The sequence below is a fragment of the Chenopodium quinoa genome, unplaced genomic scaffold (assembly GCF_001683475.1).
Source record: "Chenopodium quinoa cultivar QQ74 unplaced genomic scaffold, ASM168347v1, whole genome shotgun sequence".
Classification (NCBI taxonomy): Eukaryota; Viridiplantae; Streptophyta; class Magnoliopsida; order Caryophyllales; family Amaranthaceae; genus Chenopodium; species Chenopodium quinoa.
The window spans coordinates 1778833-1796663 of NW_018744858.1; the positions used below are offsets into that span (position 1 = coordinate 1778833).

Below are 17831 nucleotides of genomic sequence, written 5' to 3' on the forward strand. Positions count from 1 at the left end.
TAAATAATCAATTAAATTCAGAATACCAAATCAATGAAAGAGCAACCACGAACGACACTCCAACTAAACGGCTTCACCGCTGCTGCTGTTTCACTTAGGTGGTTTTCTTCACAGATCCGTTGTTCTGCCAGCCCAGAAAAATCAAAGCAGAGCCTCTGAATTCCCGTAGAAAATGAAGGATTACAGAACACAGCTAAGTCACCTCGACTTCTCCGTCCGCTGCTTCGCTTCACCGCTGCTGCACTGCTTTACCGCCGCTGCTCTGCTACTTTGCAGCAGCTTCGCTAGCCCAGAGAACAACCCAACCAAGCCTCCTTCGCTGTTCTTCGCTATTCTGCTGCTCAAAAAGTTCTCCTTTTTTTGTTGCCCAACAAGATCTCAAGATAAGCTCTAGAATCTCACCACCAAAAACCCCAAAAATACGGATCTGAATTCCACCAAGAACTCCCCTAACAGAACGATAAAGAACCTTTTATTCATCTCAGCTGCTCCGAGTATTTCGCTCCCATCCTCAGCTGATTCCATCTCTATCTTTTCTTGCTTGACATTTCCCGCAAAAATCGCTCAAGGGTTTATTTGTGCCTTACCCGCAATAAACAGTGAGAGGAGCTCTCACTGCTCTATTTTTTTTTTCTTTTGTTTTGGCTGAGTAACCAGTTGGTGTACTTCATGAGTTCATGGTCCACTTGGCTATTTGCTATGAAACATTATTGGGTTGATACACATGTGAGTCGATTGGGCTTGTGAGCTTTGCTTTGTTTAATCCGGGCGGAAATAAAATATCACCTTGATATCGTAATCTTCCTTCCTACAAACAAATAAATAAAATAGTAGTAAATCGTGTCTTTAAATCATTAATTGTCAATATAAAATCAAGAGTTTAATATATATAAATAATATACTTTTACGACCCTATTACTGTGGCTTTGGGCTTTTGGTCATATATCACCTAATAGGAGAACCATTATATATGTCTCATGTACCTTTCCATTTTTAAAAAAATATCAAGACATGTACCTTTCCATTTTTAAAATAACAACAAGACATTAAATTGTATTAAAATTTTATCACTCCTTGTATGATGGAGAATGTGAATACTTTGACAAAGACGTAGCTAGAGCTTCTTATCAAGAACATTTATTTTCCTTCGTTATTCTGTCTTCTTTACTAAATTATTTGCTGAAATATTCTTTCTTCTTCCTTATGTTATTTAATATCATCTTTTCTTTGTTATTCTTTTTTCGTTTTATAGTTAACACAATAAGTATAACAAATAAGGGTATCTCTAATGGTAAATAACAAAAAGTTATAATATGCCTTATCATATTGGATATTTAAGATACAACACTTTCAAGTTACAATATTCTTCAATGGTTGGCTATAATACCTTATAATTTGCATATATTATTACTTTAATTCAATCAACACTTGTTTTTAAATAACCAAAATTTTACAAACGGTGTAGCATGGTGCATGTTTTAACAACAAGCTAAGTAATTAATGTTTTATTCCAATCATTATTAGCTACTTGCTATATATTTTAAACAATAAATAAAATGGGATTTTGACATTTGATTTGTTTATAATTTTTTTTCTCCGAAAATATCTACTTCGTATAAGTTAGTGAACGAAACAGAAGATATCTTAACCCCTTATTAAAGGAATATTAATTATTGAGGAGTAAGGCGGATGGGCATAGCCTCTCTTTTCATCTCTCTATTTTTCTCTTTATAAATCGATCACATTCCCTATCTTCCACAATAAAATAATAAATATATAAAAAAATAAATAAATAAATTCTCACTCACTTCACAATATCCCTTTCCTCCCCTTTCTTTAATGTATTCCCTAGACAATGAGTATCTTCTTTCATTTTTTCTTTCTACTTTCATTCGTACAATAACATTTATATTAATTAACTACTTACAGAACGCGCGTTTGATTCCGCGAGGTAGGATACTTAAATAATGCAATTGGATAAATGTTGGGTGATGTGATAATACTTCATTACTTCCTCTATGTCTTTTGAAGTTTCTAATTTGACTATGCACATTTGTCAATGCACGTAAATCTTTATATATCCTAATTTTTTTTTAGTTGTTGGTTATACTTATAACAGTCAAAGTAATACTTTCTCCGTTCTTTTTTATTTTACCCATTTTGACCTTTACACTATTCACCACTTTTTCTTTAACCGTCTTTTATGAATTATTTGCAAGAGAAAACATATTCATGTGGGATCTTATTAGAATTGTCATAATAAATACTATCATAATATATAAATTTTATAATTTTTACTTATAGAGAATTAAATTTATTAATGACTAAAGTTTTGCATTGACAAACGTGATACATGAAGCAGGTCAAGTAAAAAAAGAACAGAGTATAATGTCAAATAAATACCTATAAAAAGTGGTGGCATAGTGGTTAAATATGGTCATTTTTGAGCAAAAGGTTAGAGAATCAAACTTTAGCAACCCAACTTTAAAATAATAGGTTGTAGATGAAAATAATTATCCTACTAAGGCCCTGTTCACTTCACCTTAAAAAAAATAATATTTAGTAAAAATAATTTCAGTTTTATAAAAATTAGGGTCGTCACAACCTTTTTGGAGGCCCTATGCAAATATGGAGTGTATAATTTGGTACATGAATTATCTCTACTAGGCTTATTTTTATACCAGAAAATAAAATCGTTGTTTTTTCCCGCACTTAAAAAAACAAATATATAAATGTTGTAATTATCAAAATGAAATACTCCATCCGTTTTTTTTTTATATATATAAGCTAGAGTTGAGATTTTCCACTATTCATATGTCATCATTAACTTAAATTTTTTTACCGATATATAATATATAAATATGATCATATAATATGTTGTTGGATTTGTCATAATGTCTGCTTTTATAAATTAATTTTCTCATAATTTTTACTAATCTATCATTAACAATGTTGATGGTCAAAGTTGTGTCTCGATAAATGTACAAATTTGACTCTAGCTTAAAATAAAAAAATAAAAAAATAATAATAAAAAAAAAGGAGAGAATAAAGGATTAAGTCATTTACTATGGCAGAAAACAAAATGCATTAATAGTTGTGGAAATAGTAAATATTAAATTAAATTAAATACGTGTTAATTACATTTTGCCAAATATATATTGAAAATTAAGCTGTTAGTGGGAATGCTTTAAAAAAAAGTTAATTACATTTTGCCAAAAATATGGAATAATCAAGGCTTTTTTAGTGGGAATGCTTTTGCAAATAAAAAAAAAAAAAAAAAAATTAAAAATTTAAAAAAAAAACAAAACAAAACAAAACAAAATTAACCACTAGGCTACAATTAGTATGTATGAACATGTTATGCAGCATATATTATTTATTCATTTACTTTGAGGCCCCAACCAAATTTGGGCCCTCTGCGGCCACACAGGCTGCACTGGGTATGGGCCGGCCCTGGTAAAAATAATTTCAGTTTAACAAAAATCAGTAACTCTAAAGATAATAATAAATCAGTAAAAATAATTTCAATTTTGCAAAAATAATTTCAGTTCAGTAAATTTAATTTAAATTCAGTAAAAATAATTTAAGTTCAGCAAAATTAATTTAATTTCAGTAAAAGTAATTTCAGTTCAGCAAAAATAAAGTGTATGAGGTGAAGTGGCCTAAAATTTACCTTTATACAAACCAAATTAAACAATAAAATAATAGTACAATGTAGTATACAAACCAAATTAAACAATAAAAGATACTTGTTAAAAAAAATCAACCTATGAGTAAACAAATTGTTTTAACTTTCTACAAAAGTTTTGTTTACTCATTTAAACAAATACTATCTACTTCCATTTCTGAAATTTCAACTCACTTACTATTCATATGGTCAAAATAAAATAACTTTGACCATATTTTATGAGCTGTACAATATAAATAAATTAGCATGTGAGATCATATTAGATTCTCCTTATTATAAATAATCCAAATATCAACTTCTTACATATTTCACTTATATACAACCGGAGTTATTCATGGTCAAAGATGTTCATTGGAAACCGCGCAATTGCTCAAACTTTCAGGAACGGAGGGAGTATAATTTATTAAAATTCTCAAAATCATCTCCTACAAGTTTTACTCTTTTATTTAGGTAAGCAAATTTTACAGAACTTTGTTTATATGATTTGGATTCATAGAGTATATTCTATCTTAGTTTTTCTAAAGCTTTAGCTTTCACAATGCCTACTAAAATATTCTTTTAATCTTGCAAGAAAACTTTAAATTTTGTGTTCACATAAAAAAATGAAAAAAAAAATAAAAAAAAAAAAGGTAAAAAAAAAAAAAAAAAAAAAAAGCCTGCATTATATTCCTATAAATACAGAACTTGGTGAGACCAAAATATATTGAATTGAGACGCATAAACATTCCCTTAACTATTCTGCTCAATTACGGTATTCATTCTTTTCCTCTTAATCTATAGTTTCTATACTAAGTTATAATAATGTTACGTTGATGTTGATTTTCTAACATAAACTTCCTGACTCTTTTACTTCTTTTGTTAATTAATATGTAACGCTTTTGGATGAACATAGCTAAGCTAAGCTAAGGTAAGAATGGCTTCAGTTCAAGTTGATGCCTAATTCAATGGCAAGCAGAAAGCAGCAGTCGAAAAGGCGATGCAAGAGGCACAAAACATCCTAGCCAACAACGATGCTGTGAAGGATGAGCAATATCAACTGGTTGCAGTAGGAGGTGTTATGCAGAATTCCCAAACTCGCCCAATAAGGCTTATGAAAACCCATGAAGTTAAGGGAAAGTTCGTAACCAACCCTCCTAAGACAATCGGCGGAGAAGCTCCTGGTGCGTTTGTGCACCAAGGTGCTACTTCGCAAGGACAACTTCAAGTGATTGTAGGCTCAAAGTGTGCAATTGTTTATGGTACCATTGACAGGGCTTTTCCTGGTCTTGGTTACCTCTTGGCTTGGGACAAGCCTGACAATTCCGATGAAATTAACAAGGTATGACATTCAAATAAGATATATATGTACGCAACATGTAAATCTACAGCAATATAATGCGATACTATGGGACAGAGAGAGTATGCATGTATGTAGCACACAATATGTGCATATGTACGAGGGAACAGACAAATGAATTAGTTTTTACGATGTTTGCAGGTGTATGTGGAAGCTGGGGATCTTACAAGCTGGAGAAAATGGAGTGGAGTGAAATCGAACCAAAACTAGATGCATCCACAAAAGTACCTTCGTCGATGCTGAGACAGGTGCTGCAGCCACAGCTGAAATCAAGGACAATGGCAATAAACGGGCTTTGATTGCTGCTAGCTTCGATCGTTTCTTACCCAAGCCTTGATTATTATATCATGTCAACCAACTTCGCTATAACATCCAAGGGACTTGTTACTTTTAATTAATCTTGTAACCTGCCTTTTCTATTATTTATGCGGCTATTATCATGTTTATGAATAAATAATTCCCCTTGGTTTAGATAATGGTGTCTATTACTAATTTACTACTTCCTCCGTTTCATAGTGATGTTCTTGTTTATGTAAATCGATGTAAGTTTTTACCCATCTTTGACCGCAAATATCTTTAGTATCACATTAGCAAAAATTATAAAAGTTATTAGATATTAATAATGTACTCATCAAAACGAATCAAACTAGATACCACATGACTATATTTGTTCTTATAGATTGAGAGAAATTAAGAAGATTCTCTCTATTTTTAAAAAGTCAAAGATTCCAAACAGGAACATCATTGTGGAACGGAGGGAGTATAATCTATGTTCACCTTTTTTTTTTTTATCTCAATGTCAATTCTTTATTTTTGCACTTTCATGGTCGTTTAACCAATACTTAATAATGTTTCGTGCATGAGTTCAAATTGTTAGAAAGAATGGGCAGAAATAATAATTGTAATTCTGTTGAGCCTTTTGGTTTTGATGGACAAATTGACAAACTCGACTAATGAATGTTTTGAGTCTTTGGTGAATAAAGGATTCAAGCAAAGTTCGTTCCGGAGTAGGAACTTGGATGCGGAGTAGCATTCTTTAAAAAGCCTCGTGCAAATCTCACGTTCTAGTTTTAATTGTGAGCACTCAATAATATAAAGTCGGAAAGGAACTCAATGACTTATGTTAAAGACTACTGGAATAAAAGTTAGTTTTAAAAGATAATTTCTTAAAGAAAAGATAATTTGTAAAAGTTTTAATAAAGATAATTATCGAAGATAATTATCTAGTTGTTTTAATAAATAATAAATTTATCTTTTCAAATAAAATCTTTTTAAACAACCTTTTGATAATCTTTTAAATAAATATTTGATAAAGTTAGCAAGTGGTTTTTCTGTGAGAAAATCTTTTATACGGCTAATGGTTATCAAGTTGTTAGGATAGTGGTTTAATTAGATAAGGCTAGGAAACCTCTTCATGATCACAATCTGTCAAGATAACTCCACAAGTTGTTAGTGGGTTGTTGACATGTGGACGTGATTATGGTGGAGGTTAATGACTAAGCCTTCTCTATAAATACTCATGCAAACTATCTCAGAATAACATAACTCTTGAGCATAAAAATTCCAGTAGCCATCTAATAACATAAAGAGAGTTATTTTCCTTCATATATTCTTGAGTGCAATAGGTATTTGTAATCACAGATTGTATTCAAGTACTTAGGGGTTGGGATTGTGAGTTTGTAAAGTGAGGTCAAGGAAGCTTCGTTGCTGAAGTCTTCTGTGAGAGTTGGGAACAAGTTCCTAATTTGGGGAACTTGTTAACGGGTTTGAATCTTCACTTGTAAAGAGTTTGATTACTTAGTGGAAATTTAGAAAAGCCTATATCTTCTCTCGTCACTATTTCATTTAGTTAAATTCCGCAAAAAGTTTTTAGATTTCACCTCAAATACAATTCACCCCCCCTCTTGTATTAGCCAGTTAGACTTTCAGTTGGTATCAGAGCGGGAACTCAGAACACGCAGGCAACCCTGTTGAGTAAGTTCCTGGAAAATGGCTTACACAGAGGAAAAGGAATTCGGGAGTACATCCATTCAAAGGCCTCCATACTTCAACGGCAAATTTTATCCTTATTGGAAGGATAAGATGGAAATCTTTATCCAAGCAGAGAATTATCAGGTATGGCGAATTATACAAGTAGGAGATTACGAAATTACGAAAACGAATGCTAATAATGAGGTAATCCCTAAACCTATGGATGAGTATGAAAAAACTGATTTTGAAAAACTTGAAATGAATGCTACTGCCAAAAAGTTTTTAATTTGGGGACTTGGACCCGATGAACATACTCGTGTCAAAGGGTGCAAGTCCGCAAAGGAAATTTGGGATCTTCTGGAAGTTACACATGAAGGAACGTCAGATGTTAAACGTTCCAAAATAGACATTCTTTTGTCTCAGTATGAGCGCTTTGAAATGGGAAACAAAGAATCCATTAAAGACATGTTTACTCGATTTAAAGGTATTACTAACGAACTAACGTGTCTTGGCAAGATAATTCCTATAGATGAGCAGGTCAGAAAAGTCTTAAGAAGTCTTCCAGACAATGACAGATGGAGAGCAAAGGTTGCAGCGGTGCAGGAATCAAAAGACTTCACCAAGTTCAATCTGGAACATCTTGCGGGTTCCCTCATTACTCACGAGATCCAGTCGAACAATCGGACTCAGGAGACTGTCAAAAGTCAAGGGCTAGCATTAAGAGCTAATGAAGAATCCGAAGAGAAGTCTGACATCGATGAAGAAGAAGCTGCAATGTTGGTGAGAAGGCTGAAAAAATTCTACCGTAACAACAAGTTTTTAGACAAGAAGAAAGGATACAGTAAAAGAAATCAGGAACCCAAAGCCAAGTCTTCTTGTCACAAATGTGGAAGCACCAACCACTTCATCAAAGAGTGTCCATTATGGGAATCTGAGAAAGGCAAGGGAAAAGAAGCTGATCAAAGCAGAAATTCCAAGCCTAACTTTTCTAAAACAAATTTCAGGAAAGCAATGATTTCCACGTGGGGAGAATCAAGTTCCGAAGAAGAGGAACAGGAACACACAGACGATGAAGTAGCCAATCTCTGTCTAATGGCAAAGCATGATGATGAGGTAGTCATTCAACCTAATTATTTGAAATCTCTCTCAAAGGATAAATTAATCTCTTTATTGTTAGAAACCTTAGATGAATATAAAGAATTATGTGCAAAACTAAGGCAAGCCGAAAAGGCAACTGGAATTTGTAGAGATCATGTTAAGTATCTGAATAGCTTAAGAAATGATGTTCAAGGCAGATTCTTTGAATTGTTAGATAAAAATATTATGCTAAAAGAATCCCTTGAAAGAGTCAAGAGTGAGAATATCATGCTGAATATTGAATTGACTCAATATAAAATGTTGTGTACTAACATTGATTCTTGCAGGTCTACTGAAGTTCCTTTAATCATGTTTAATAATGAACTAGAGCATGTTAAGAAAGAGATAAAGGAAACCAATGATAAAAATGAGAAACTAGAAAAGGACCTAGAAATTGCAAGAAAAAGTAAAAATACAGCAAGCACGGGTGTTCCCAAGTGGGTAAAGGAAGCTCAGACAAAAAGAACAGAAGGTCTAGGCTATGTTCATAAGAAGAAGTCCACTGGAAAGAAAAAGAAATATGTGAACTTACCTAGTGAGACCGTTTGTTCTTTCTGTGGTAAAAAGGAACATCGCAGTGAAGAATGTACTAAGAAAGCAAATCTGTACAATAAGAATGTGAATTATGTTTGGCAGAAGAAATCTGATTTAAATGTGTCAACACAGGAACCCATGAATGAAAGGGTTCCTACTACTAACTCTTAATTTCTTTTGCAGGTCGAAGTGAGGGGGAACAACCAGTGGTACCTCGATAGCGGTTGTTCTAAGCACATGACAGGAGATGAATCCAGATTTCTCTCACTGACGGCCTATACAGGGGGAACAGTGACCTTTGGAGACAATAAGAAAGGCAACATTGTTGCTGTTGGCAAAGTAGGAAGGTCAAGTTCCCATGCAATTGACAATGTATTTTTAGTCGAGGGTTTGAAGAATAATCTACTCAGTATATCTCAGCTTTGTGATAAAGGAAACTCTGTAAGCTTTTCTTCTGAAAATTGCAAAATCATCAACAATAACACTGGAAAAATCGTTTTGGAAGGAACTCGTAAAGGGAACACGTATACCGTGGATCTTAACAAAGTTCCAAAATACAATCTATCCTGTTTAAATGTTATTGAGGATGATCCACTTCTATGGCATAGACGTTTTGGACATGTTAGTCTTTCATTGCTTGACAAATTAAGGTCAAAGGACTTGGTAATCGGATTACCTTCTATCAAATTCCTAAATGACAAAATTTGTGAAGCTTGCATCAAAGGAAAGCATGTTCGATCATCATTTAAATCAAAGAAAATGGTAAGCACCACAAAACCATTGGAACTCATTCATATGGATTTGTGTGGCCCCGTTAGAATTCAAAGTAGAAGTGGAAAAATATATGTCTTAGTTCTTGTAGATGATTATTCTAGATTTACATGGGTCATATTCTTACATAGTAAAGATGAAACTTTTGATATGTTTATGACTTTCTTGAAAAAGGGCTTAATTAAGCTAGATTTTATTTCTACTGAATGACAAATTGCTGATATATTAACTAAGCCTTTAAGCAGAGACAAGTTTGAAAAGATGCGTGTGGAATTGGGGATGCTACGGCTCAAGTGACTTTTGTTTGGAACCCCTAAGGTAAAATCGGATGTAACTAACGATGCTATGCTCAATCTTGTGTGCATAACACAGCTGAAATTACCCAGGGGAAAGATTTGTGAAGTATTGAAAAGTCACGTATACATACTTTTAATATGTTAAAAATATTGAGCCATGTTTTTTTTTTAAGTTCCCTTTTCATCATTCTTTACTCTCTGTATCATGATCACGTAAATTATCATCATAATTTACAATCAATTTGCTCTTATTTATCCTTTTCATTTTTTATTTATCTGTTTTTTTTCTTCTTGTTATTTTCTTTCTTATCTTTTATTCCTATCTTATTTTTTTATTCTTATCTTTTTCCTTCCTTATTTTTTCATGATGAATTTTTCTATTCCTCATAGAATTCAAAAATACAAAAAGATCTTATTTGCTACGTAAGATAAGAAGCATGTATATCAACTTCTTAACTTACGATTTTATTTTATCAACATTGAATTAGATGAGTGCAATTATTTCACCAAATTAAATCCTACTACCTCTAAAACTACCCCACTACCTCACAGTTTAAACCGTCACTTTTCTTTCTCACTCCTCCCCATTAAACTCTTTTTCTTCTTTTCACTCCACCTTCACCTATCAAATCAATTAAATTCCCCATACACTCCCATAACCGGCCTCACTCTCTCTCCTTCCTATTCACACTATTCATCTTCTCCTTCCCTTCATTTTATCTTCAACACCATGAAAACCAACCGAAACACCACCCCAAAAACCCGATCACCACCATTCAAACCCTCCTCAAACACGGGGTCTCCACAACCGGTGCCAATTGCGGTGGTGCATCCATCTGCTCAGCCAAAGAGGAAGGCTAAGGCTGTGAAGGGCGGCGACAGGAAACGGCGCGCAACCACCAAATTCCCATCATGGAATTACACTCTCGGATATCACATCAACAATGATTGGTGTGTGGCGAGTAAGTTCACTGAATTTACTTCTTTAATTGATTATCAAAAATGGACTCACTTGTTCCAGAATTGTTCTCATTACCCTGTTTATCCTAAATTTATTTATGAGTTCAAAAATACCTTTCAATGTGATAATGGTGTGTGCTCGGCCGTAGTTAATGATATTCCAATTTCGTTTGATGCCAATTATCTTGGAAATCTATTTCAAGTTCCTGTTAAAGGCTATTGTTCTTATTTAAAGCACAAACAATCTGTAAATATTGCCATAATGATGAATGCAAAATCCTTAAATTTATTGGAGGAAATACGAAAGTGAAAACTACTCACCATCATGCCCTAACACCCCTTCATAAGCTACTGTTTACCTTCACCTGGAAGGGTATAGTACCCCGTTTACAAAAACGGAGTACCGTATCACTCTTGGATGCCTCCCTCATATTCTGTCTTGCATGCAAAATACAGATTAATTTCCCTGCTCTAATGATTGAACACTTGAATTTTTATGCTCAAAAGACCACAATTCCATATGGCTCTTTCCTTACTGTGTTGTTCAAATCTTTTGGTATTGATGTTGAATGTGAATCCCCAACATATCTCAAACCCGATAATATCCTCTCTGAACAATCATTACTTAGACTGAGTCTTAGGCTTACAAATGGCAAAGTATGTTTTGTGCCTCGGAAAGGAGGGGAGAAAAAGAAAGGGAAAGGGAAAGAAGCTAAGGAAGAATGTGATGCAAGCAGTGACCAGGGTAGTGAGGAGGCTAGTGAGGGTGCTACCACCTCCAGTGATTCTGAGGGAGATAAGGAAGAAGAAAAAAGTTCTAACGGAGAGAAAAACAAAGAAAAAATACTTGAGGGAGATGTGCAAGGAGAAAAACAGGAAGATTCTGAGGGGGAACATATGGAAGTTTCTGAGGGGGAAGCTCGACAATCTGACTTACATGAGGGGCAGGGAACTGATCAAAGTGAGAGGGAACATACCACAGACTCTGAGAGCACAGCTGGACCACCTGTCATTCCTGTGTTTACAGGGGGCCTTAGAAGGAGTAAGAGGAATGTGGTCAAGCCTGCCCTTTCTACTACACACCCTGTGACTGTAGAAACCATCAGCTCCTCAGACAAATCTGATTCCACCTTCAACCCTACCCAAGTTCCCTCTTCCACTGAACCCTCTTCTATTCCTGTCTCACCTACTAGGCAGCCTTCTCATTCACCTTCTCCTCCTCCATTTCAGCCTACTGGCTTTGCTGCTTTCTCTGGAACTCGTGTGTTTGTTTATGATTTTCAACAGGTTAAAGCAGATATGGAGAAGTTGACTACTCTGGTGAGCAAGAAACTGGAGGAAATGGCCTCGGAATTGCTTTCTCTTAAAGGCCAGGTGCAGGCTCTGGCAGAATCTCAAGCAACCGGATTTGCAGGCGTGGAGGCAAAGCTTGCACAGGCTGAAGGCAAGTTTAGTGAAGGCAACAAGGAGATCTTGGAAACTATCAACAAAGTAGCCTTTGAGGAAGTCGAGGAAGACTCTATTGATCCCACAAATCCAACCCTTGATCCTACCAATGCAGCCTCTTAAATCCTTGATTGCACTTATTCTAATTTCATATGTTGAACAATTTTATTTTGGTTTTGTTTAATCTCTCTGAACTTTGGTTTGTACGCCTTTATCCTTTGCTACATTCTCTATGTTCCTCTTCTATTTCCTAAATCGGAACTTGGCTCGTATTTTTCATATGATTGTGTGTGTTTGCTGATAATTTGGTACCTAACTTATTTTTGCCTTGCATTATTTGAGCTCACTATTCCCTACGTAGTCTAGTGGGAGTATAGCAAAATGTTTTTTTCAATCTTTTGATAATGCCAAAAGGGGGAAAAGACAAACTTCATGGCGGCTAAAGTGTTTACCAAGGAACTCACACATCGAAGGTACAAACTTTTGCCAAGTTCAGTTTTTAAAGTCTTTGTTAATTTTTCTTTTGCTCAGTTTTTAAAAAAAAAAAAAAAAAAAAAAAAAAAAAAAAAAAAAATACTTTTTAATATTTTTCTAAGTTCTTTAATTGTTTTTTTTTGTTTTCATGCCTTACTCTAAATTTTTGTTGCATGCCTGGATGATTTTATTTACCTAAGTTTGTCAATGTTTGTCATCATCAAAAAGGGGGAATTTGTTGAGCCTTTTGGTTTTGATGGACAAATTGACAAACTCGACTAATGAATGTTTTGAGTCTTTGGTGAATAAAGGATTCAAGCAAAGTTCGTTCCGGAGTAGGAACTTGGATGCGGAGTAGCATTCTTTAAAAAGCCTCGTGCAAATCTCACGTTCTAGTTTTAATTGTGAGCACTCAATAATATAAAGTCGGAAAGGAACTCAATGACTTATGTTAAAGACTACTGGAATAAAAGTTAGTTTTAAAAGATAATTTCTTAAAGAAAAGATAATTTGTAAAAGTTTTAATAAAGATAATTATCGAAGATAATTATCTAGTTGTTTTAATAAATAATAAATTTATCTTTTCAAATAAAATCTTTTTAAACAACCTTTTGATAATCTTTTAAATAAATATTTGATAAAGTTAGCAAGTGGTTTTTCTGTGAGAAAATCTTTTATACGGCTAATGGTTATCAAGTTGTTAGGATAGTGGTTTAATTAGATAAGGCTAGGAAACCTCTTCATGATCACAATCTGTCAAGATAACTCCACAAGTTGTTAGTGGGTTGTTGACATGTGGACGTGATTATGGTGGAGGTTAATGACTAAGCCTTCTCTATAAATACTCATGCAAACTATCTCAGAATAACATAACTCTTGAGCATAAAAATTCCAGTAGCCATCTAATAACATAAAGAGAGTTATTTTCCTTCATATATTCTTGAGTGCAATAGGTATTTGTAATCACAGATTGTATTCAAGTACTTAGGGGTTGGGATTGTGAGTTTGTAAAGTGAGGTCAAGGAAGCTTCGTTGCTGAAGTCTTCTGTGAGAGTTGGGAACAAGTTCCTAATTTGGGGAACTTGTTAACGGGTTTGAATCTTCACTTGTAAAGAGTTTGATTACTTAGTGGAAATTTAGAAAAGCCTATATCTTCTCTCGTCACTATTTCATTTAGTTAAATTCCGCAAAAAGTTTTTAGATTTCACCTCAAATACAATTCACCCCCCCTCTTGTATTAGCCAGTTAGACTTTCAAATTCAATAATTCATTTATTTGTTCACCTTTAATTTTAACATTTCGAATTTTATGTCTGCTAATATAAATAGAGTCGATTTTAAGAAAATATAAATTGACACTGATCTAAATCAAGACATACTACACAGACATTATTATCAACCACCTTTTATAGTATGGTATAGTCGTTACCCACAAGTACATATTTTTTTTAATAACAATCTCCTCATTTTTCATATAATAGGCCCATTTGACAAACAGCTAACCAACTAATCTAGTTGATCATCAACCCAGATACAATATCAATAAAATCTAGAAAGACAAATCAATAAACTTGTTTCTTAGAACTTAGAAGATTTGGTACGACTCATAACACGAGTGTTTAACAACGTATCACTTGCTTTCAAAATTTGAGGTGGAATATCCTCTAGATTGTAACAGGTATGATATTCAGCTACATTAAGCTTTGGAAGAGCATTTTCCCCAGCTTTTAACGTCTTCAATCTCCTTAGCCTTATGATGCGCAACACTACCAGTTTCTTCAATCCTTTGTACCCAAAATCCAAGACCTTACCATCATATGCATTATCAAGTTCAAGCACAAGCAACTCTTGCATAACTTTGAGCTTTTCGAGTGGATCGTTCATAAACCCGGAGTTTATCAACCGCAATCTAACCAAATGCTTGAGTTTATGTACCCATTTTGGCAATTCTTTTCCTACCAAAGGACCCTTTAAGTAAAGCCGCTCGAGAAATTCAGGAGGAGATATTAAGTGGCTCAAATTGAGAACATTTTCATCATTGACTTGAACATCATCAATAATCTCAATACTACTTACACTCAAAGATCGAAGTTGTGTCATGTTTTGCAATGCCTCGCATAATGTTTTCCCGTGTTCCGGCCTTAGATTTTCGATTGCCAACCTTCTTAATCGCTTTAGCGTATCCAAACCAGGCACTAGAGTAGGCGAACTTCCATCCACAAATGCTAGCTTTTGTAGCTCCTTGAAATTATTCAACACGCCTTCGTGTATCCTTACTGGTACCATCTTTTCGTCTTTATAATTGCATACGAGAAGATGTCGGAGTTTCTGAAGGCGGTTAATCCCTTTTGGTAGCTCTACTACATCCGTTTTCTTGAGATCTAAGGTTTGAAGGTTCCAGAGTCCACCAATAGATTCAGGCAGCTTCTTAACCTTGGTGTTTCTCATACATAAATAACGCAAGTTATGTAACTTTCCCAGCACTTCCGGGACATTAGAAAACTTGGCATTTTGAAGGTCAAGTACTTTTAGCCGGAATTCAGCTTCCTGGAATGGTGATGACCATGAAATAGGAAATTTTTCGAGGCGGACAAATGAAAGGATTGAACGGACACTTGGGGAATGACAGTGTTTGGTGCATCCTTGTGAATCGAAAGCCTTCGACATTGATTGTTTGTACTTAATCTATTTTGTGGTAACACTTGACAAAAACTTAACTCTGCCAACTTTGGGACCATTATATGTTGCCACATACATGGAAGTATTAGAGTCCTGTTTCTTCCTGTTTCGTCGCTCTTCAAAAGATGAACCATACCTATAAGATATATTTTTACAAGCATCTGTTGTTAGCAACGGAACAATTATTTATCAAACTATTGAACATGTAATTACAATTGAGCTAGATATATTTTTGCCTATTTAACTTGTTTATGTTGTAGATATATTTAAATGTATAATATTCTTGTTCGACTATAATTACTTTTGTTGAACTTTACTCATCGGCAAGCTACTTGGATTTGGTAAAACGTACTTCTAAGTCTTAACATTTTGTTTCAAGATCATACCTCTTTCAACAAGTTCATTGAGATATTCTTCAGCAGCTTCTTCGCGAGTGTTATGATCCTTGGCTTCTACAAAACCCTCAGCAAGCCATAAGCGGACTATTCTCATTCTCTTAAACTTGCAACCTTTAGGAAACATGCACAAGTATAGAAAACACGGCTTAAGATGATAAGGCATTTCGTGGTAGCCGCTTAAGAGTAAAACTTCCCTGCTCCAGCTTGGCGAAACAGGATTGATTTGGAAATCATGGTACAACTCAATCCATTTATGGGTGGTCGAGAAATTTGCCCCAACTTTCTCAATTAAGAAAGGCAAACCATCACACTCTTTCACAATTGTATCCCTTAAACTTTTCAGCTTTCGAGGGCACTTTCCTTGGTTTCCAAATGCCTTCTTATTGAACAGAACCTTAGCATCTTGCTCAGATAAAACTTGGAGGTTGTAGGCTTCACCATACGAAGATGAAGTCTTCCAGTAATTAGCAATGCGTTCACTCTTTGTTGTCATCAAAATTCTACCACCTTCGCTACAACTCGGTACCAAAGTGGCCTTAATGATCTTAGACAACTCCTCCATTTCCGATACATCATCAATAACCACCAAGTACCTATATATATACAATAAGAAATTGCTAATTATATACAAGCATATTCAACTATTCTGCCATCGTTTTTTCATATTTAAGAACTGATGAGAATATAAGTACATAAATTCAAAATTGGGGTTATGTTGCATTTGAGCTCAATTATTTCTGTCAATTTTTCCCATATTAAGAAGATTAGAGCTATATATTGAATAATATCAACTCTGTTCATATACAAGTTGTTCAAGAAATGTAAGTGTAAAAAGAATAGAGCAATCATGAGATTACCTGTTTTTGGGATGATTTTTCTGAAGGTAATTCCTTAAACCATCAACTATAACCACTTCAGAAACACCATTATCCTGTAATAATCCCTTCAAACAACTTGCAGATTCGTCGTCTACAACTGCAGCATTCGAGCTGGTTATGAATTGCTTAGCTAAACACTTGAGAAGATCCATTTTCTTGTAAGGCTTGGTTGCTGTGATCCAAGCATAACAAGAGAAATGCTTCCGAACATTCTCTTTCTCATACACTTTCTGAACAAGTGTCGTCTTCCCAAGTCCCGGCTGACCCCAAACAGCTAACACAAACTGTCCTTTACCATAAATCTTATTCTGTAAGTCCAACTTCTCAATCACTTTTGATTGACGATTCTTAAACCCTACAAAATCTTCTTCATCCTTATAAAGGGGACAATGTCCGGGGTCACGTAGGATTAATCCTAGTTCTTCCTTGAGTGTAAAAATCGATTCCTCATAACCTTTTCCATTTCCTTTTATCTTTTCCATTGCCCACTTAATCCTTACAATTGAACAAGCAATCCCACGTTTGTCCTTAAACCCGTCGACTTCCTTAGAACCTCGGTCTAATAATTTCCAGATTCCCACCAAGCACCCTTTGCCATCTTCTTGTTGGTTTCCTATTTGATGAGTTGATTCGAGCAGCTTATAGTCGTCAATGATATCTTCAACTTTAAAAACCAATGCTCGTAAATTACTCAGTTTCTTAAGCTGCTCCTTTGTTTGATCATTTGTTCTGTCAACCTTAACCTCGGCCTTTTTCAAGTAATCTTTCGCGATATCCATTTCATTCTTGATGTCATCTAGTAATTCATGGACACTTTGAAACTTTTGTGTCTCAGCTTGTAGTACAGGAACAACCTTTTCCATGAGAAAACTCAGCAATTTATCTGGTATTGGTATTGCTAAAGCCATTGTCCAACTTTTATTCTTGTAAACTTCTACTGAAAACAGATAAAGACATAGGAACATTTTATTATCACTGAGACATAGTAAAGAATTCTTTTTTATTTTGGAAAATATGCATGCATGTCCCATGACATGAGTGTGTTGGATAAATACTCCTACGGGCGAAGCCAGGATTTTCAACACTGGGGGCCGGATTTATTAGACAACAGATTGATATAAAAAATTAAAATGTACTAATATTTATTGTTATTAAAAACAAATTAGTTATATCGTACACTACGATTTTACATAGTAGCAAAATCATCAATCAAAGATTCAACAATAAAATCTACAACAATCTCTTTTTCTATGTATACTACCAA

General features: G+C 34.4%; 2 protein-coding genes and 1 pseudogene across 2 annotated transcripts; 2 read left to right on the forward strand and 1 right to left on the reverse strand.

The window, feature by feature from the left end:
- The first annotated feature begins 4124 nt into the window (after positions 1–4124).
- LOC110704702 lies at positions 4125–5495 on the forward strand (annotated as a pseudogene).
- Positions 5496–9533: 4038 nt separating this feature from the next.
- LOC110704789 lies at positions 9534–12687 on the forward strand. The gene is made up of 2 exons (XM_021882597.1): positions 9534–9688; positions 11066–12687. Exon 2 carries the CDS (start codon positions 11168–11170, stop codon positions 12260–12262), a length of 1095 nt encoding a protein of 364 aa, XP_021738289.1. The 5' UTR covers positions 9534–9688; positions 11066–11167; the 3' UTR covers positions 12263–12687.
- Positions 12688–15126: 2439 nt separating this feature from the next.
- Positions 15127–17497, reverse strand: LOC110704703 (disease resistance protein RPM1-like). The gene is made up of 3 exons (XM_021882516.1): positions 16547–17497; positions 15678–16282; positions 15127–15427 (listed from the first exon to the last, which is right to left on the reverse strand). Exons 1-3 carry the CDS (start codon positions 17473–17475, stop codon positions 15141–15143), a joined length of 1821 nt encoding a protein of 606 aa, XP_021738208.1. The 5' UTR covers positions 17476–17497; the 3' UTR covers positions 15127–15140.
- Positions 17498–17831: the final 334 nt, after the last annotated feature.